This window comes from Podarcis liolepis (genome assembly GCF_965112155.1).
Source record: "Podarcis liolepis genome assembly, chromosome: 7".
NCBI classification, from domain to species: Eukaryota; Metazoa; Chordata; class Lepidosauria; order Squamata; family Lacertidae; genus Podarcis; species Podarcis liolepis.
In genome coordinates, this window is record NC_139561.1 from 25,387,974 (window position 1) to 25,409,290 (window position 21,317).

Consider the following 21,317-nt stretch of genomic DNA (forward strand, 5'->3'; position numbering starts at 1 on the left):
GTGATATATCAGCAGCTAAATACTGCAGTGTACTAACACACCACGATATCTGAAATGTATCTGTCTGCTTCTTCCTTGCCACCTTAGGGCAGGAAGAAGCAGCCAGATACAGCGCCCAGCCCTTTGGCTGAGGAAGCCCCTTTATCATATTGCTCTGGCTCACACAAGCCAGACGATAGGGTTGCGGGCAGGAAGGGGCAACCAGTCTTTTTCCTCCCAGTTGGGCATGTTGAAGGAAAGAGACTCCCTTTGCTTGCTTGTGGGAGGCCAGGGCTGATGCAGCTTGTTCCCAGCACCCAGCGTGTGGAGGGAACAAGCTACTGTAGTGAGGCGAGCCGGAGGGGGGCTCCCTCAAAGACCCCTGCCTGCTTTCGCCCAAGCGGGTGTGCTGCATCTTTACTCCCAGGGGAGGAAAGACGCAGCCTGCTCAATGGCGACCAAGCCCATGGAACCTGCTGGGCTCCATTCACAGGGTTCCCTTCGCCTTCACACGGGTAGGCAGCCTCTTTCTCCTGAGAGAAGGCGGCAGGGAGTAAGCCGTGTGATCACTCTGTTTGCACGGGTGGCCTCAGGCACCGCCACTGTACAGGTGGGTGGCATCTTTATACTGCTCTGCTGAGGGGTGTGCAGCTGCCCCTGCCCCTCAGCGAGCAGATGAATGAAGCCCTCACCTGGTCTGTGGAGGCTTGATCAGCCAAGAAGCAGGCTTCCTTAAACTGCCTGCCTGTTCAGCTGATCAAGCCTCCGCCTCCTGGACAGTGGGCTTTTTGTTAAATTGCTCCCCAGAGGCACAGAGAGCCATGCCCACCCCCTCAGTGGAGCAATTTAAAGAAGCTGCCTGCTGGCACAATGAGGACCAGACAGCTTCACCCGGCAGTCTTGCCCTCATACTGGTCCTGGGTGATGTATCAATACATCACCCAGGCCTTTCTTGGGGTCTTCAGATGCTGTTGGACTGCAACTCCCATTATCCCTCAGCACTGGCCCTTCTAGCCAGGGATGGTGGGTGTCGTAGTCTAACATTATCTGGGAACCCAAGGTTGATGTAGACCAGTGATGGCCAAACATGGCCGTCTAGCTGTTTTGGGGCTACAACTCCCATGATCTCTAGCTAACAGGACAGGGATGATAGGAATTGTAGTCCCAAAACAGCTGGAGGGCTGAGTTTGGCCATCACTGAATTGTAGACCCTATGGAGCTAGGTGGGCCCGTGGTCTAATTTGGTCCAAGGCTGCATCCTATGTTCTGACACCCCTTGCTCCCCACATTAGCCAGCTATATATCTATATATAAAACAACTCACATTGTTCCGGTTGTCGTCTCGTGTGGGTTAGCAGCTGTGGCAGGCCACCTGAAAGTGAAGATGTGTTAGTTTTGTTCTGTCCCTTCATCTATCTGTCAAATTTATTTCATCACAATTCTATCTCACCTTTTTTTTTTTTTTTGCATGGAGTTCAGGGTGGTGTTCATCCCTGTAGCCTAGTGGGGATTTAAGCCCAGGTCCTAGTCCGACACTCATAAGTGTGGACATGACCTAGGTCCAAAATCCTTGGCTCCTTCCTTCCATGACCGTGGTAAGAAAGCACAAAGTATTACATTTGAACCAGAGATCCTGATTTCCACCCAGCCAAACAAAACCAGGAATAGCTAAGCCTATAGACACTAGACCAGGGGTTGTCAACCTGGTTCCTACCGCCCACTAGTGGGCATTTCAGGATTCTAGGTGGGCGGTAGGGGGTTCTACGGCACAAGCTGAATCCTCCTTCCATCAAGCACTGGTGGGTGGTAGGTATAAAAAGGTTGACTACCGCTGCACTGGACAGTGCTTTTCTTCTAGAAAAAAAGGGTGCTGGTACTGTGTATCCTTGAGTACCCCCAGAAAAAAGCACTGGGTTAAGATGGACTAATCACAGGTTATTTGGGAGAAACCAACAATGCTCTCCCTTGGTTCACTGCCTTGATTCATCACTTGTCTTGGCTGAAAAGCATCCCTGATGGAAAGTGGCTCTCGGTGGGGGTGTTCTCCTCTTCTCTTCTCAGCAGTGTCACCCCTATGTGTGGGACACAAACAGCCCCATCTCCCTGCCTCAGTTTCCCTCCCATAGCTTTCCATGAAAAGAACAATGGGAGGGAGGGACTTTGGTGATATGGCACCCTGAACGAGGACAACATTTGGTGTGCCCTCCAAATTTTTTTTTCTTATTTTCACACAGATCTATCTCCCTGGGAAAAAAAGTCCTTCTTTCTCTCTCACACACAAAACTCACCAATTTTTCTTTCTATCTCTGGTACCAAGAAGAAGAAGAGTTTGGATTTGGTATCCCGCTTTATCACTACCTGAAGAAGTCTCAAAGCAGCTAACATTCTCCTTTCCCTTCCTCCCCCACAACAAACACTCTGTGAGGTGAGTGGGGCTGAGAGACTTCAGAGAAGTGTGACTAGCCCAAGGTCACCCAGCAGCTGCATGTGGAGGAGCAGAGACAAGAACCCGGTTCACCAGATTACGAGTCCATCACTCTTAACCACTACACCACACTGGCCTTTTCCAGTATGTGAGCAAGAGGGAAATTGAGGGAGGGCAAGCCTCTTAGCATTTCATGGCAGCACTTCCCTCTCCCATTTGGGGTCTGAGGTGGATTCCTACAGGGGCTGGCTTTCAAAACTCAGCTCAGCATGTGTGTTTTGCACTCCCTAGGTACTCAGACAACCATTACAGTGTAATGACAGACCAATACAATTATTATATATAGAGAGAGATACCTGCACAAAATTTTCTCAGTCTCTCTATATGTATACACACAATGAATTTGTATAAAGTACAAGTGCTGCAGCCTTTTTTGGACTTGACTACTTTATTCTGCAGGTGCTGGTGAAGAAATGATCTCCTTGAATATGACCACCTAACATGGGTATTTGTGTGTGTGTGTGTGTGAGATATATATATATATATATATATATATATATATATATATATATATCCCCTATATTTTGGAAAGTTATTTGTTCACTATGATTTTGGTCACCTCTTAAGTTATTGTAACCAAATATTGCATGATGTTTCCTGAGATCAAGAAACACATTTTCACCTATGTTTGGATATAATTGGATGCCATTTTGTATTTACCAGACTTAACCCTTTCAAAACCTCAATGATACTTTTAGTATCTTACAACCAACACTAGCCATTTTCCCCTAGCATGTGCTTATATATATATATAATCTCACACACATCACACTGAAAGTAAAAAACAAACAAACCCACATTGTCAGCTGTAAAGATTCTCCCTCATTTTCCTCACCTGGTTGAGGAACAATATTATGGAAGCAGGTCATTTCCCTACTAGCAGCTGAACAGTGGAATGATGGAGGCCAAAGCAGGCTGCTGCACATAGATAAACTCAAAGAAATCCAGGATTTCTTACCTTCTTGACACATTGCCCCTATGTAACCGTTGAGGCAAACGCAGCGGCCATTCTGGGCATTGCAGTAAGCATTGGACATGGAGCACTCGCACGTCAGAGCACAATCGGGGCCGAATTTCTTCAGTGGGCAATCTGGGTTAGCAAAAGGAACAAGTCAAATCACAGGCGGTGCAATGCTAGGAAGGGATCTCACCCCGGGGGGAGCGAAGATTCTGCCACACACATTTAAAACATAAAAATGTCCTGAAACTGGGAGGCCTTGACTTAGCAGAGGAGGTAATCCCATAGCAAAAGGGTCTGCCCTGTATGGCAGAGGTGAGGAACCCAGGACCCTGTTGGGTTTGACCCACTTTTCAAAGCTAGCTCCCACCCCCTTAGCATAAGATTGGCAGGTTTCCAAGGGGGCAGAACCTGATTGTTAACCTTTGGTGTGGCGGGGAATCCTGGATAGCTCAGTTGGTTAGAGCATGATACTGGTAACACCAAGGTTGCAGGTTCAGTTCCCTTATGGGACAGCTGCATCGTGCTGCATTTGCAAGGGGTTGGACCAGCTGATCCTTTCCATGATCCCAGCTGATACACAGACTAAACCTGGGAGCATCTAGTGGTAAAGAGGAAGTGCTAAAGCTGTGCAGTCCCAAAGAAATGGAAGAAATTTTAGGGGGTGGGGCAGGCACTGCCTCTCTGAGAACCTCATGAATGATGAACGAGAAATTTATTTAAAGCAACCGAAAGGGCCATAGCTCAGTGGTAGAGCATCTGCTTTGCATGCAGAAAAGGTCCCATGTTCAATCCCTGGTGGCTCAGTGCAGACATTACTGAGCTAGAAAGACCCGATGCTCTGACTCAGGTGGCTTCCTAAGTTCCCCACCTTCACACTCTTCCTAGTTCAAAAAAGTGAGCACTGCTGCAACAGCCAAAGCAGCCCATTACTCCTGCAAGCTGCTGATTAATATAACTTTGGGGCTGCAGGGAAAATTTCCAGGTACAAAAAGCTCCTAGAGGCCAGCAGGTATCGGATCGCCTAGTGCACCTGTGTACCTGCAGGCAGCAAAGTGTTCAGGTGTGAAGGACTAACAGACAGCTCAGAGTTTCCGACTTGCTGCAACTGAAAAGGACCTATTTGCATTGCTGGCCCAGCCATATGGAAGCCAGCCCACTCCTGCCCTCGACAAGGTGTGACTTGTTTCTTTGTAAAGATGATACACGCGAGTACTCACCCACGTCACACTTGGCACCTGTTTTCCCAGGAGGACAGAGGCAGCGGCCGCTGGTCGCCTCGCACGGAGCGTTCCCCTCACAGTCACACTGATGTTGACACTTGTCTCCGTACGTCCCCACATCGCACACTGTGGCCACAAAAGAGATATCCATTGTTACTAAGGCTAGGCAAATCGGTCTGTTTCATTTTTTCCCCAGTTTCTTTTTTTAAAAAATGCTTTTTATTGAATTTTCAAAAACAAAATTAAATAAACTCTTACATTCAACATTTTAGTATTTTTTCCGCAGTTTCTAATATTTTCAGTATTAAGCTCAGTTCTCCATATTTCTGCAGCAGTTTGCAATTATTTATTTTTAAAGAAATTCCTGCTTTACAGTCTGCTCTCCCCCCCCCCCAGGATGTTTTAAATAGAGGAGACTACATACGCATTTTTTTGGAGTTGCTTTCAAATGCAAACTATTTGGAAATCTGTACAGGCCCATGTTTCTGACATGTAAGGATATTATATGCCCTTAGAATGTAAATTACTGCTGCTATGCTATCTGAAGAATGTTATCCCGGAAGATGAGCAAGGCAAGATATAAGGAATCAATCATTTAACTGCTGTAAAGATTATCGTAGCTAAAAATTGGGGCAGGGGGTGTATGTATCTCCTACTAAATGTGAATGGTTCGATAAAAATTGGTCTATAGTAATCAAATTATCTTAATACACATAAACCAACCTAATAGGTTCTTGGGAAAATGGGTTTCCTTCATAATGTTTCTGAATAGTAATTTTAATTATACTGTTCAACCTTGTGCTGCTTTCAATTTGTTCTAATGTTATGGTGTTATGGGTATATGTATTTATTTACTTTACTGGCTCTGATGTAATCTCACAAAAATTAATCCACATTTCAGCGTACATTTCCCCAAACATACACATCTTTGCAAGCAGCTTCCCCTAATACAATGTCATTTTCACTAATGCACGCATTTCTTTACACACTTTCTCCCAATGCAGAGTTTTGTACACCTTGCTTAGTTGAAGAAGAGCACCACAAAATTCAGAGGCTTGCAAATTTCGAAGGACAGCCCAAGTTTCAATTTGAATACTGCTTCAGGCAGTGTGCTAAAGTGCGGACCAAACCAAATCTCTGCCACATCACTGTTACAGCCATAGGGCAAGAGAAAGATATCCTTTCAACCAGAGCATTCCTTCAAACCAAGGAAATCAAAATTAAAACGGGAGTACCACCCCATTGACAGTTAAAGAAACAGATGAAATGGCTCAGACCTGGGTGGAATGGCCCACTATCCTCCTAAATAGTATATATAGCAGGGGCTGAGAAGCTTTTTGGCCAAGTGGGCCAGATATTTCTCTCTCCCACAGCCCAACTTTGGCAGGTAGGTTTTCCCCAACGTTGCCCCATGCAGGTGGGCAGAGACGCTGCCCAAACAGGTCCGCAATTCCCCCTCAACATCAGCTGACACAAGAGGAACTCAATCCTGCTTTCTGCAGCTACTTTTCCTTTCCGGAAAGTTCCATACCTTTCTGACACTGGTTGCCGTAGAAACCCGGGGGACACACACATTCCCCTGTTGTCGGGTCACACGTGGCTCCGTTCTGACAGTCGCACAGCTCCTGGCAACCAACTCCATGAAAACCAGCTGGGCAGGCTAAGGGAAATGAAAAGCCATTGGGAAACTAATTGAAAACATTCACGTGAAAAGAGGACCAAGAGATATTTGGGGACGGGGGAATTCCATTTGGCTTGATTTAGATTCATTGTATTGCCCTTCACCAACTCACCATCATTCAGGTCCATCATTTAGTTTCACATGCTCAGCCTGCCGTTATCAAAATAAACAAGGGTGGGGGTTTTTTTGCTGCCCCAGCTCCCAAATGCCACCATTTTGCCACCACAGCTATGAGCAGTAAAACTGAGGTCCTATACAGGGTGATTTTTAAGGGAGTGGGTGAAATTTAAGGGTGGGATTCCTCCTCAAAACCCCTATGTGATGATGCAACATTGCTCTGATGGACTTCATAGGGCATTGATCTCTACAAATATTTTCCAGGGCAGCATCACCAACCCCTTTCTCCCCAGTGCTTCTAAGTTCAAGTTGAAATTTCTCCCGCAGTGTGGTTTGAGATCACGACTAGCTTTTCTGACTTGGCTGAAACTTCAGGTGGAGAGGCCACTGGGGATTGGGACCGTCTGCAGATGCTCTGCCGCAGAGCTACGGCCACACCCTGTTTCTGGAGATAGGAGCAGCTCTGATACAATACATCAGGCCTTAGGCTTGGCTTAGACCCACCTGGTCGGATCGTTACCAAACCTGCAATAAATTTCCGGAGCAACAGGAGTGACCACACTTACTGTGTTGGCAAAGGTCTCCATAGTGCCCTTTCCCGCAGCGGCAGGCTCCCGACACGGGGTCGCAGGTCATGTTATTTTGGCAGGTGCAGCTCAGCTGACAGTTGGCTCCGTATCTCCCTGGCGGACATCCTGCGGGGGAAGACCACATCTCAGTTTATCACACTGCTCGTAAAGAGGTGGTCTCGCTCAAGCTCAAGCAGGCCAAAATCAGGGAGATTTATTATCAAACTGGTTCCCAGAGATCCTGCCTTGTTTCAAACATAAACATTTTTTTCCTCGGGGGAAATTACACAAGATCTCAATTAAGAAAACAGTGTGCCAATTGGAGAACATCTGTGGCTGACATCATACATATCTAATGGTAGGAGAAAAACAGTCATGTGCCTTTTACTCTCATAAAAAAGGAAGCTGGCTGATGCAGACTTTGAAGCCATCTAGCCTAGTACTGTCTACACTGACTAGCAGCAGCTTTCCAAGATGCCTGGCAATGTGGAGGAGAGACTCCTAGACCTTCTGCATGCAAGGCAGACTGGAATGGATTCTCTCTAGAATACCCTTTCGGAATTGTTACAAAGCATTCTTTTAAAAGAGCAGCTCTGCTGGATCAGACCTGCCACCACCCATCTTAGTATAGCATCTTGTTCTCACAGTGTCCAACCCGAACCCCACAAGCAAGTCCTGAGTGCAACATTTCTTTCCCCATTTGTGATCTCAAGCAACTGGCATTCAGGGACATACGACCTCCAGCAATGAAGGTGGAACGTAGTCATTGTGGCTACTTAGCCCCCAAGAGCCATATCCTCAGTGAATTTGCCCAACTCTCGTTTAAAGCCCATTCAAGGCAGGTGGCCATAACCTGGTACTGTTTCCTTTTGAACGTAAGAAGAACACCTGCTAGATCAGATCAAAGGCCCATCTACTCCAGTATCTTGTTCTCACAGTGGCCAAGTCAATACCCTAGAGTAGTGCTTTATACCCAGCCAGATGGGTGGGGTATAAATAATAAAATTATTATTATTATTATTATTATTATTATTATTATTATTATTATTCAAACTTGGGTCCCCAGCTGTTGTTGGACTACAGGCTCCATCATCCCTGACCGCTGGTCCTGTTAGCTAGGGATGATGGGAGTCGTAGTCCAACAACAACTGGGGACCCAGTTTGAGATACGCTGTCCTAGTGGGAAACCTGAAAGCAGGACCTGAGTGCAAAAGCCTTCTCCCCACTCCCAGTACAGTGGTACCTCGGGGTAAGTACTTAATTCGTTCCGGAGGTCCGTTCTTAACCTGAAACTGTGCTTAACCTAAAGCACCACTTTAGCTAATGGGGCCTCCAGCTGCTGCCGTGCCACTGGAGCACAATTGCTGTTCTCATCCTGAAGCAAAGTTCTTAACCTGAAGCACTATTTCTGGGTTAGCGGAGTGCATAACCTGAAGCGTATGTAACCCGAGGTACCACTGTATTGAGAAGCTTGTAGCCTCAGACATTGGAGGTGGAGCATAGCCATTGTGACTAGTAGCCAATGGTAGCCCTGTCCTCCATTAATTTGCCTAATGTACTTTTAAACTCACCCGAGGAGATTACGATAAATAAAAACAGTTTGGTCTACTGGATTGGACCAAAGGCACATTTAATGCAGCCAGCCAGATGCCTAAAGCAGGACCTAAACCAAACTAAATTGTCAGGAGACATGACCAGTGAGTTATTAACTTCCCCGCATCAAAACTCACTCTCTCAAACATCTGAAACCCCCACCTCCACGTTCATGACCTGCAAATGTGGCTGGAAAACGAAGGTGGGTTTTGTTTTGTTTTAGCACAGCGGTTCTAGTGGAATTCCAGCAGCCTGGACCGCGGCCAAGTTGCGGGGGAAGGCAGACGGATCAATTGCACCTTTGTAGCAAGAGGGAATAGGAGCCGCACATGCAGAATTACCCAATTCGCAAAACTTCCCCGTCCAGCCGAGCCCACACAGGCAGGAGCCGTCGGTCGCGAGGCAGATCCCCCCGTTCCGGCAGGCACACGTCTGCTTGCAGCCAGCTCCGTGGCGGTTCCCTGGACAGCCTGGTGGCAAAGAAGAGAGCGAGACACGGTGGTTGGGGAGAGCCAGGGTCAGACACCTATTTCTGTTGACAGAGCAACGTGATGACAGGACACAAAGAGAGCCCTGTTGGGACTGGGCCAAAGGACAAAGTTCAGCATCCTGCTTTCCACAGTGGCCAATCAGATGGCTCCAGGAAGTCCATAGGCAGAACATGGAGGGCGACAGCCCTCCCCAAATGGTTGGATCAGGCTAAGAGTCCATTCTAGTCCACAGTCCTTTTGCAGTGGCTAAAATCAGATGCCACTGAGTGCGCAACAGTACTCTCCCCAACTTCAATGTGCAATTTTATTATTATTATTACTACTACTACTGCCACCACCTATCCTGTACCCCAAGGTCATAGGGTGGGTTACAGCTATTAAAACACAAAATTAAAAACCAGTTTAAAGCAACTTAAAATTACAGAAGAAAGATGGGGTCCTAAAAATATGCATCTCAAGTGTCAAAAAACAGGGTAAAGAAGTATCCCTATTTCCACTGAAGTGTCCCTGTTTTACAGGAACAGTCCTGGATTTACAGAAGCCGTCCCACTTTCTGATTTGATCCCAGAATGTCCCTCTTTTCCTTAGGACGTCCCTATTGTCATCGGAGAAATGTTGGAGAGTACAGTATGTTATGAAACATACAGCACAGAAACACCTCTATTGGATGGGAGATTCACAGCTTAGAGACTGTCGCAGAGAAGGCCATGATCGCATTATGCTCATCGGGCTCTATGGGACAAAATGACACTTTACATTAATGGCAGGCAGTGGGGGTAAGTTCAGGCCTAGGACCAAATACAGTGGTGCCTCGCAAGACAAAATTAATCCGTTCCATGAGTCTCTTCGTCTTGCGGTTTTCTCATCTTGCGAAGCACGGCTCTTGGTGGCTATTAACGGCTTAGCAGCTATTAACGGCTTAGCGGCCTTAAGAAAAAGGAAACAAACTCGCAAGAACTCGCAAGACGTTTCGTCTTGCGAAGCAAGCCCATAGGGAAATTCGTCTTGCGGAACGACTCAAAAAACGGAAAACTCTTTCGTCTTGCGCGTTTTTCGTCTTGCGAGGCATTCGTCTTGCGAGGTACCACTGTATGGTCCTTCAGTCCTCTAAGTGGCTCTCAAAACTCTCTTCAAACAAAAAAACCCAACTCCGATGGCGCTTCTTCCTTGCTCGGGTGGAGGACAGCGAGGTTTGTGTGAATATGTGTAGAAACTGCCAGGAGTTCAGCCTACACTCGAGTAGGACTCTGGCAGAGACTAACATGTTCTCCCCCTCCTGGTCGATTGTTCGGGAGCTTCAAAAGCTTCCTTCTACTCGAACATCACAGTGACCGATGCCAACCGACACAGACACACTTAGAGATCCACAGACTTTGCGCATCATGCACATGACAGACCTCAATAACTCCGCATTTTGGCTAATCTACTTTATTTACATATAAAGACATACGGAGCACTGCAACATGGCTCCCTCCCTCTCTAGCATCAGACAGCAAAGAGAAAAAGAACAAAGGACAATAGTTCCACTTCATGGAACACAGTAACACAAATATCTTGTCTCCGTCACTTCCCAATCTGTGGAGTCAAAACATACACCATCATGTGATAGACAAAAATCCCATGACTGCAATCATAGATCAGGAATTCTAATAGAAACTAGCATACAAAAGGTAAAATTCTCCATCGTACCCCCACACTTTTGCATCTGGTGCCACACACCATAGGCAAGCAGCCTCCAGGACATTGCCTAGAAGGTAGCGTGGCCCTGGGATGAAAACTGTCCGCCCCACGCCCCACTGCAAATGCTTACCGTGCTCACAGTTGGGGCCAGTTTTTCCCGGTGGGCAAAGGCAGAGGCCTGTCACATGATGGCAGGTGGCGGTGTTGCCACAGGAACACACTAGAGCACAGTCCACACCGTAGCGACCAGCTGGGCACACTATTGGGGGGGGGAGAGAAAGAGCAACAAAGAAAGCTCTCATTTACAGCAGAGTCTTAGTGTTTACTTCTAAAAGCACATCTCCGTAATCAAGGCTGCAACCCTATGGTAAGGAACAGCAACCCCATTTCACAGATCGGAAGGTAGGGAGGGGAAGTTATTTTCCACCAATGATGTTTTCTGATACAGAGAAGATTCTGGAATGGAGAAGCTGACCCCTGAGGCCTTCATAGAAAAGAAAAAAAATGACACAGGTTGGGTTCATTCCAACAACCCTTAGTACGTGACCAGCTTTCAGTCTGCACTTAAAAACTGGGTTGCCTCCAATAAAAAGTGCATTCTCGTGACAGGTTTATTATATTTTCTTGACGGTTCCCTAACTGTTAACTTCTGTACAGTCATACTGTGCAGTCACGCACTGCTCTGAGCCCGGCTTCGGCTGGGGAGGGCGGGATATAAATAAAATTTTATTTTATTATTATACCTCATGTTACATTTGCTTCATGTTATGTTTTTTCATGTTGTGACCTGGAAGTACTGGAAAGGATTACTTCCGGGTTTCGCCGCTCACACATGCGCAGACACGCAAAATGACGTCATGCACAGAAGCAGCAAATCGCAACCCACGTGCCACTGTGCGTTGCATTCCTTTCATGTTGCAAACGGGCCTCTGGAACGGATCCCATTCGCAACCAGAGGTACCACTGTATTATATTTGAGCTTGCACATGATGCAAAAACCACTTCGAGAAATATGGCAGAACAGAGCGCACATTTAGTACAGTGGTACGTCGGGTTAAGAACTTACCGTATTTTTCGCACCATAGGACGCACCGGACAATAGGACGCACCTTGTTTTAGAGGGGGGAGAACAAGGGGAAAAAATTCTTCCGCTCTCTGCCCAGCGCCCCTTCAGTGAAGCGGCAGGAGGCGCTGCGCAGAGAGTGGGAGAATTTTCCCCCTCTTGTTTTCCCGCTCTAAAACAAGGTGCCCTTTAAGGTGCGTTCAGGCAGCTACCTTGGAAGCCTGGAGAGCGAGAGGGGTCGGTGCGCACCGACCCCTCTCGCTCTCCAGGCTTCAGGTTCCTTTCGACCTGCTCTTTGGGGCTGGCGGGGGGAAGCCCACCACCAGCCCCAAAGAGCAGGTCAGGGAGCAGTGGAAAGGCGCAGCAGAGAGGCTGCTGCCATAGTCACGCGTCACTTCTCCAGCTGGGAGAGAGTCGCGGGGGGGCTGCTTTAGCCCCGTGCGCGCTCTCCCAGCTGGAGAGGTGACGCGCACCTATGGAGGCTCCTGCCATAGCCCCCCGCATTACCTCTCCAGCTGGGAGAGGGTCCCCGGGCTATGGCGTCTTCACTCCATAGGACGCACACACATTTCCCCTTCATTTTTGAAGGGGGAAAAGTGCGTCCTATAGAGCGAAAAATACGGTAATTTATTCTGGAGATCTGTTCTTAACCTGAAACTGTTCTTAACCTGAGGTATCACTTTAGCTAATGGGGCCTCCTGCCAACCGCTGCGCCACCAGCACACGATTTCTGTTCTCCTCCTGAAACAAAGTTCTTAACCCGTGGTACTATTTCTGGGTTAGCGGAGTCTATAACCTGAAGCGTATGTAACCCGAGGTACCACTGTACTCCTTTCTATATTGTCAAATGGATTTTTTTAGGGTGGGAAGCAAATAACACATAAATGAGTGCTAAACTTGTGCTATATTCTGGTCCTTTAGAAAACAAGATCTCCCCTCTTTACCAGCTTCTGTAATTTTTATGACAAAAAATTTAATATATGATATTTCGGTTCAGAGTTACATCACCTTAAAAAAACAACAACACAGCCTGTGTAAATTTCATGATGAAATTTCAAATATTTGATCTTTTGGCTCAGCCTTTTGCCACTCAATATATAAGAAGCCGCTGCATTGCATACAACCCGTTCCAATCCACTCACCAGTACCGCAGTCGGCACCAATATAACCAGCTGGGCATTGGCATGTTCCCGTGGTGGTCACACATTGCCCCCCGTTCTTGCACTTGCACTGCCTCTCACAATTTGGACCATAACGCCCAGAGGGGCATCCTGGGTAAACAAACAAACAAACAAACCATTAAAAGTTGAAAAGATTCAAAATAAGCCTTTAGCTTTGCACTGCCAAAGCAGTACATTTTGCTCATGTTAAATCAAATTCCATTGCCACAGAAGGGGGACTGACTTGCTTTTGCCATTGTGCAGCGATTCTATCAACAGCACCTGGAGATTCTAGCCAGGAGGGGTTGCAGCTGTGTAATAAATTATTATTATTTTTACTGTATTTTTGGTTTTTATGGAAGCCGCCCAGAGTGGCTGGGGAGGCCCAGCCAGATGGGCGGGGTATAAATAATAAATTATTATTATTATTATATTATTGCAAAGTGATTTTCCCCAGGTTCAATTCCTGCATCCTCCAGGAAGTGGGTGGGAACCCTGCTTGAAACCCACAGATAATACTGAGCTAGATGCAGGGGTGGAAATTTGGTCATCTTTCGTAATAAGGTGCCCTGTGCAGGGCCAAAATTTGGCACCCCAAAATGGATCCTCTCAATTTGGTGCCCCCTCACACCACCCTAAATCCGGCACTGCTGGAGGGGCCAATGATCTGACTTGGTATAAGGCAGCTTCCTATGTTCCTATGCTCTTGTGGAAACAGCTACTCAGAGATCAGCTGTGCACTCATCACCCTAAATCTTTTGAGTTGAACTGTCCTCCTGCTCCCTTCTGCATCCTCTATACCAGCGGTATACACTATGCTCAAATTCAAGAGGTTTTTAAAATGGACAAAAAAGTTGGTTTCCAGGTGGAAAAATCGAAATTGGAGACGGAATTGCTAGAACCAAAGACTAAGGTACTTTCGAGAATGTATAACTTGCTGCTTAAATGGAATACACAGGATGAAACAGTTAAATCTGCCATGATAAAATGGGCACAGGATGTTGGACATAACATTATGTCTGAGGACTGGGAAAGGTTATGGAACACCGGTATGAAGTTTACGGCATGTACTGCCCTGAAAGAGAACATTATGAAAATGGTATACCGGTGGTACATGACCCCAGTCAAACTAGCTAAGATATATCATCTGTCTGACAATAAATGTTGGAAATGCAAAGAGGCAGAAGGGACTTTTTTTCACCTATGGTGGACCTGCCCGAAAGTGAAGGCCTTCTGGGAAATGATATACAATGAACTGAAAAAGGTATTTAAATATACCTTTCCCAAGAAACCGGAGGCCTTCCTTCTGGGCATGGTGGACCGGAAGGTGTTAAAAAAGGATAGAACTTTGTTTATGTACACAACCACAGCAGCAAGAATTCTTATCGCAAAGCACTGGAAGACACAAGATTTACCCACGCTGGAGGACTGGCAGACACAGATGATGGACTATATGGAATTGGCCGAAATGACTGGCAGAATCCGAGATCTGAGCGAAGAAAAAGTTGAGGAGGACTGGAAAAAATTTAAGGACTATCTACAAAAGTATTATAAGTTGATTGAATGTTAAAAATGTGCACGATCAGGAAATGTCATGCTCCTGCAATTTAATTAGGCAAATGATAAAGTAAGATATTAACAGAGAAAAATAAGACAAATTTGAAACAAATATATTATGTTTATTATAAAGGTACTAAAATTGAATTACAATTTACTTTGAAGTTGGTTACATAATAATTGAAAGGTACAGTAAGTTTAGAAATAAGGTAACAAATTGCTGACAATGTGAGGTTAAAGAATGCAATGTTGGGAGGACGTGAGGAGGTCCACAAGAGAGTAACTTTTGGAAAAGATAATATGTAACCCAACTTTCTTGCTTTTGTTTCTTCTTTCCTCTCTTTCTTCTTTCTTCTTTATTTTTATTTTCTTCTTTTTTAATATCTGTTTATATATAAAAATGTTTCTTGTTTACTGTGGCGTAACAGATGTTGTGAACCAATGGAAAAGAAACGCAATAAAAAACTTTTTTTTTATACCAGCGGTTCTCAACCTGTGGGTCCCCAGATGTCATTGGACTACAACTCCCATCATCCCTGAGCTCTGGCCTTGCTAGCTAAGGGTGATGGGAGTTGTAGTTCAACAACATCTGGGGACCCACAGGTTGAGAAAGGCTGCCTTATACAGTCTTCGTGTGTGTGTGTGTAAACATGTACTGGAGAGCAAGTGTGGTGTAGTGGTTAGGGTGTCAGACTAGGACCTGGGAGTCCCGAGTTCAAATCCCTTGCTCAGCCATAAAGCTCGCTGGGTGACTGAGCTAGTCAATCTCTCTCAGCCTAGCCTGCCTCACAGGGGTGTTATGAAGATTAAATGGGGAAAGAAAGAACTATGTATATACCACCTTGGGCTCCTTAGGGCAGAGGCGAGATACAAACGCAATACATCCTACCTCGCAGAATGTGGAGACGTCCAAAATCCAAAAGGCAGTAACATTCTAATCTATATGAAGTCACCCGGATGGTGCGAATTCCATCAGCTCACTTAAAACCACAGACCAAACAACGTTATCTCCCATTCCCTGCTATGCAAGCAAATCCCGTTGCAAATAATTCAGAGCAAACTCACTTTGTCGGCAATTGCTGCCCTGGTAACCGGGTGCGCAGATGCAGTCTCCCGTCACTGGGTGGCAGTCATGGTTCACTCCAGGACACTGGCAAATCCGAGCGCAGTTCATTCCGAAGGTCCCAGGGAGACAGGCTGAAGGGCAGGGAGCATGGAGGAAGAAAGGGGGACAATGAGCTGGGATGGTGAAGGTTGGGTCCAGATCTCTTTCGGCACCCAACAAATTGGTGGTGCAGAGATTCCATAGCAAGGTTTTCCATGAGGCGGCTGACTCCCTGTTTTTTGTTCTTCTGTAACATAATTGAAAGCTGAGCAGATGCCGTATCTTATTTTTAGACATGCGAAGGCACTGAATCGCAACTTTCACAGAAGGATTTGTGCAACATTTGCTTTTAATGCCTCTGGCTCTGCCCTCCACACACGTGTCCCCACCACCACCACTCTTCTGAAGGTTCCCTATGAGGAAATGTGACCCTCAGGCTGAAAATAGTTTCTCCACCCTGGCTTAGGCCCAGATCAGTCTGCCCTCAACCCAGGCGAGCTCTGCAAACTCCTTTCACCTGCTCCTCTGCCTGAGCCTTTCGGGGCATTTGATGGCCTCATCTCTGTGATGTGACCAGCTCCACTTTTCTGCAGAACATGTTGATATCAAAGGCTGAGGAGCAGGCCAGGTCAGGGTCCTCCACACTCTGTTCGATCAGTTGGCATCTTCTCTTAGAAAGAGAGAATGCTTGTCGCCCTGTGAAAAGTCAGCCTGCAGTTTCTCCTAATCAAACAGCTCAAACTGGCGCAGGAGCAGCCAGGCAGGGTTTCTTTTCCTGGTCAGTTGGCAGGAATCCTTCAAAGCATGGAAGGAGAGCCTCAAAACACACAAGTGCACGAATCATGGCGGCGAGCCACAGCGCTCTGCGCCAAGCCTTGGCTTCCACTCGAGGCTTTATTAATCTAATCCTCTTTGGACAGAGGATGCTGATCCCATTTCCCACTTGGCTCTCCCTCCGCTGTGTTTGGATTACAAGAGCATGAGGCACCTGCCAGGATGCGATCTGGGATTTGGCTGAGCACCCGTTTTATTTACTCCATTTATATATATCAGGCATGTGCAACCAGTAGATCGTGATCTACTGGTAGAGCCCTGGCTGATCCTGGTAGATCGTGGGACCCTTATCGATCGTAGGATTAAATGAGGTTTACTGAAAGTTAACAAATAAAAGCTGAAGAACTCTGGGCAATCCACCCACCCCATGCACACTCCTCCCTCCAATGACAATGGGTAGATCACTGCCAGTTTTTTTATACTGGGAGTAGATCACAGTCTCTTGGGAGTTGGACGTGCCTGATATATATTATCCAAAGCTGAATGGACACCTCCACTCTGGCCCAAGCTGCAAGCCCCACTGGGGAACATACATTGCTCGCATCCGTGGCCCGTAACTCCTGGGGGGCAGCTGCACTCGCCCGTGATATGGTTGCAAGGCGTTCCTGGAGGGCAGTCGCAGCTGGCAGCACAGTCCTTTCCAAATGACCCAGGCAGGCAGGCTGTGATGGGGACAGATAAGAACGTTAAGACAAAGCCCTGTCGGATCAGACCAAAGGGCCCATCGAGTCCAGTTCTCACAGTGGCCAACCAGATGCTCACTATGGGAAAGCCCACAAGCTGGACCTGTGGGCAACAGCGACTCTCCTCCTTTGTGGTATCCTGAGCTATACCACCTCCAACAAACACTGGCAACAGGACTCCATCATCGTGGCAAGCAGCCATGGATAGCATCACCCTCCCTGAAACCATCTAACCCTCCAAAGAGAATACAAAGAATAAAAATATAACAGTCCAGTGGTTGGATTAGATGAAAGACCACTCTGGACCAGCACCTTGTTCTCAGAGCGGCCAACCAAGATGCCTCTGGGAAGCTCAAAAGCTGAGAGCAACAGCAGCCTCTACTTGTGACGCCAGCAACTGGTGTTCAGAAGCATGGCAGCAATGGTGGAGCAGAGCCATTGTGGCTAGCAGCTCCATGAACTTCTCCAGCCTTCTTTTAAAGCCATCAAAGTTGGTGTCCATCGCCTGGTATTCCACAGAAGCAGGAGAAGCGCCAGGCTGCCAGATCAAGCCACAGGCCCATCTAGTCTGGTATCCTTCCCTCACGGGTGGCCAACCAGGCGCCCCCCTGGGGGAAGCCCCCAAGCAGGGCCTAGAGTGCAACAGCGGCTCTCCCCATTTGTGGTTCCCAGCAGCTGGTGGGACCCAAAGCAGTAGGCGCCATGCCAGGGGTGGTGGAAACTGAGCCAGCCTTTTTCATGCCGTCCAAGAAGGAAACTGAGCAGAGCAGCAGAGGGTTGAGAGAGAGGGGTTATTGTTGGAGCCTCTGGGGGGAAAGGGCTTCAGTTTTCTGTGGAATTAGCTTCTTTTCCAGAACATGCTTGTTTTCCCAACTGGGTGGTCTCCTAAATGAAAAGATGTTAGCAAGCCAACGTCTTTCCATGGAAAGCCCATACCCCCTTAAACCTGGCTGTTCTCCCACATCATATTATTCCCCCCCCCATTGAAACATTTTATGATGGTGCCATGCAATCCTCGCATCCTAACCAGGATTCAGAAATACCACAGCAGCAGGTTAGTCAGTTGTACTGGAAGGAGGAAGAAATGGGGAGTAGATTGATGGCAGGTAGGTGGGGAAACAGAGGGGACAGCCATGTGTCAATTACCTGATTATCAGGTGCATGGCTTGAAATTGAACCCATGCAGGCACAGTGCTGGATGCTAGAGCTTGCAAAATGCTGTGGCTGAGGTTGTCTGCAGGATTGTTGTAGGTGCTGGCCATCAGTGGTGCCTGCAAGCCCTCCCCCCTTTCAGCCCAGCCACATTCTCATTTGCACCAAAACTTAATGTCCTATATGATGTCAGGCGATCAGGAGTGGCTTGGCGCCAAACAGCATCGTAGGCCGGAAGGGGAGGGCTGGAGGGCTGCATTAGGTCTGTGCGCTGGAGGTTCCTTGCCACAACAGGGGCTCAAGAGGCCATATGCACTGTGCCCCCAGAGCAGTTTGCCAAAGGAGGCATCCACTAGCCTACTCTTGTGGAGTAGCCTACTGGAGAGCCAGTGTGGTGTAGTGGTTAAGAGCGGTGGACTCGTAATCTGGTGAACCGGGTTCGCTTCCCTTCTCCTCCACATGCAGCTGCTGGGTGACCTTGGGCTAGTCACACTTCTTTGAAGTCTCTCAGCCCCACTCACCTCACAGAGTGTTTGTTGTGGGGGAAGAAGGGAAAGGAGATTGTTAGCCGCTTTGAGACTCCTTAGGGTAGTGATAAAGTGGGATATCAAATCCAAACTCTTCTTCTTCATCAACTCTCTGCAGCACAGCAGTGCCCCCAGAGGCTGGAGGTGTTATTGCACCTACCCTGCAATACAACCTCCAGCCAGTGGGGGCAGTGAAGGGCTGCAGATACAAGGGAAAACGAGAGTTTTGGCTGGCCCTATAAAATCACTGACTCCAACCAGTCTCTCAAGTTTGAGCAAATGGTCACTCACCAGGCAGCAACGGAGCACAACCTCCTCGTTTACCTGCTTGGCCGCCTGCATATGGGCTCACCTACCTGGCCACCAGAACAGCTGGCAGCTCCCTCACCTTTATCACAGTGATGTCCTCTCCACCCTGGCGGGCAATCGCAGGCCCCTGTGATGTGGTGGCAGGAGACCCCATGCTCGCAGTCGCACCGCTGCTTGCACTGTTCCCCGTAGGTGCCCTCGGGGCAAGCTGCAAAAGAGAAGAAAAGGCTGGGGAGCTTCATTCATGAATGCATTCTGGTCTAGAATCTGATCAAAACAAACAGACTCGGGTTAACCGGGCGCAGCAGTCAGCCCCCCACTTTCAAGAAGCTGTTAAACCATCCCCCCACACCGAATTCATAACGTAGAATCGTAGAATTGCAGAGTTTTGAAGGGTGAAGGGCAGAGCCAAGATGGAATCTGGCAAGTACGAAATGCAGTGGATGAGTCCACAGGTGTGGTTGACAGCAAATGAATGCTTAAATGAAGGTTACTGGCTTCTCAAACTTAGGTACTGACTGAGTGCATACCACAATGTGGTTTTACAGGTCAGATCAGGAGCAGGAAACCTGGAGAGCTCCAGACATTTGTTGGATGCTCGACTACCATCAGCCCTGGCCAGCATAGTCAATGGTCCAAGGTGAAGGGAGAGCTATGGGTTCCCATCTCTCGCAATAAGGGTAGCCAATGTGGTGAGCTCCAGATGCTGCTGAACTCCCACTTCCATCTTCCTTGACCATTGGGCATGCTGGTTGGGGCTGATGGGAGCCACCGGCCAACACTATCCGTAGGGCACCACTTGGGCTAGCCCTGGCTTACAGCATCCTTGAAGAGCAACGTTGGCTGGCAAGGAAGCCGAAACAGGAGCCACACTTGCTACGCTGCAACTTTTCGTCGCGGCAGCTGCTGCTGTGTTTGTGCAACTCCTAACTTCAAAATTCAGTTTCCAATTTCTCCCTGCCTGCGCCCCTCAAGAGCTGTGTGTGTGTGTGTTTATGTGTGTGCGTGTTTTTTTAAAAAAGAACCCTCTTCTTTAAAGTTCTGTGTTAAACTTCCGACGACAGATAAAACAGCAAATTCCAACTACTGGAGCCGATCTTGCTAAATACCCTGGATCATGGTGATATTGCCCTGGCATCCGAGCGCTGCTGGCTCAAGCCAGAAATAACACTTCCAATCTTATTTGGCACTGTTTGGGGAGAGCTTTTCACACCCGGATAAGAAGGGGGGGGAGTGTTTTGATTTCTGATTTCTGCAGCTTCTTCACTTTCTGCCCAAGTCAGCGCCCCCCTCTGGCTGCCAAGATTCCCAGCGGAATTCTTTTGCAGAGAACATTCTGCTCCAAAGCTCCCAAATAGGGGAAAGAGAAGTATCTCATGTCAGCCGCATGGGCTTGCTGGCCATAAGTAAGTGATAGTCTCCAGTTCAGCGGGTTGGACTAGATGGCCCTTGGGGACCCTTCCAACTCAACAGTTCTAAGGTTTTATAACCCCCTTTCCCGCTTGAGCTCCCAAAAAGGAAGCATGTCCCCCCTCCCCCCGGAACAAATGACAAATTGAACTGAATGGTGGGCCCATAACAGAGGGTTGGCAAAACCTTTTTTCAACAACTACCGGACTTTTAGAAGACATCTGAAGGCAGCCCTGTTTAGGGAAGCTTTTAATGTTTGATGCATTACTGTATTTTAATATTTTGTTGAAAGCTGCCCAGAGTGGCTGGAGAAGCCCAGCCAGATGGGCGGGGTATAAATTATTATTATTATTATTATTATTATTATTATTATTATTATTATTATTATTATTTCAGGCCATAGGCCATGTTCCTTTCTGGGCAACCTATGAGGGACCACATGATAGCCATGGGCGGGACCAATGGCAAAAGTGGGTGGAGCAACGGATGTAAGTTTTACTTTTGTAAAGCAGGCAGGTTTCTACACACATTCACAGCCCCATCTCTTTCTCCCCATCCAGACAAGCAAAGAGGCATTACAGTGGTACCTCGGGTTACAGACTCTTCTGGTTACAGATGCTTCAGGTTACAGACTCCGCTAACCCAGAAATAGTACCTCGGGTTAAGAACTTTGCTTCAGGATGAGAACAGAAATCACGCGGTGGCAGCGGGAGGCCCCATTAGCTAAAGTGGTGCTTCAGG

General features: G+C 47.5%; 1 protein-coding gene across 5 annotated transcripts in view; it reads right to left on the reverse strand.

Annotated features, from left to right (window-relative positions):
- The window catches only part of MEGF6 (multiple EGF like domains 6), a 210,932-nt gene that overhangs the window by 2,614 nt on the left and 187,001 nt on the right, over positions 1 to 21,317 (reverse strand). For all 5 annotated transcript variants that reach the window (XM_083512799.1, XM_083512798.1, XM_083512800.1 and 2 more), the window contains 11 exons: positions 19,246 to 19,374; positions 17,029 to 17,157; positions 15,622 to 15,753; positions 12,982 to 13,110; positions 10,907 to 11,035; positions 8,947 to 9,075; positions 7,010 to 7,138; positions 6,177 to 6,305; positions 4,643 to 4,771; positions 3,423 to 3,554; positions 1,304 to 1,351 (listed from right to left, as the gene is read on the reverse strand). In XM_083512799.1, coding sequence (XP_083368925.1) covers positions 1,304 to 1,351; positions 3,423 to 3,554; positions 4,643 to 4,771; positions 6,177 to 6,305; positions 7,010 to 7,138; positions 8,947 to 9,075; positions 10,907 to 11,035; positions 12,982 to 13,110; positions 15,622 to 15,753; positions 17,029 to 17,157; positions 19,246 to 19,374 — 1,344 coding nt within the window. The remainder of the gene's footprint in view (positions 1 to 1,303; positions 1,352 to 3,422; positions 3,555 to 4,642; positions 4,772 to 6,176; positions 6,306 to 7,009; positions 7,139 to 8,946; positions 9,076 to 10,906; positions 11,036 to 12,981; positions 13,111 to 15,621; positions 15,754 to 17,028; positions 17,158 to 19,245; positions 19,375 to 21,317) is intronic.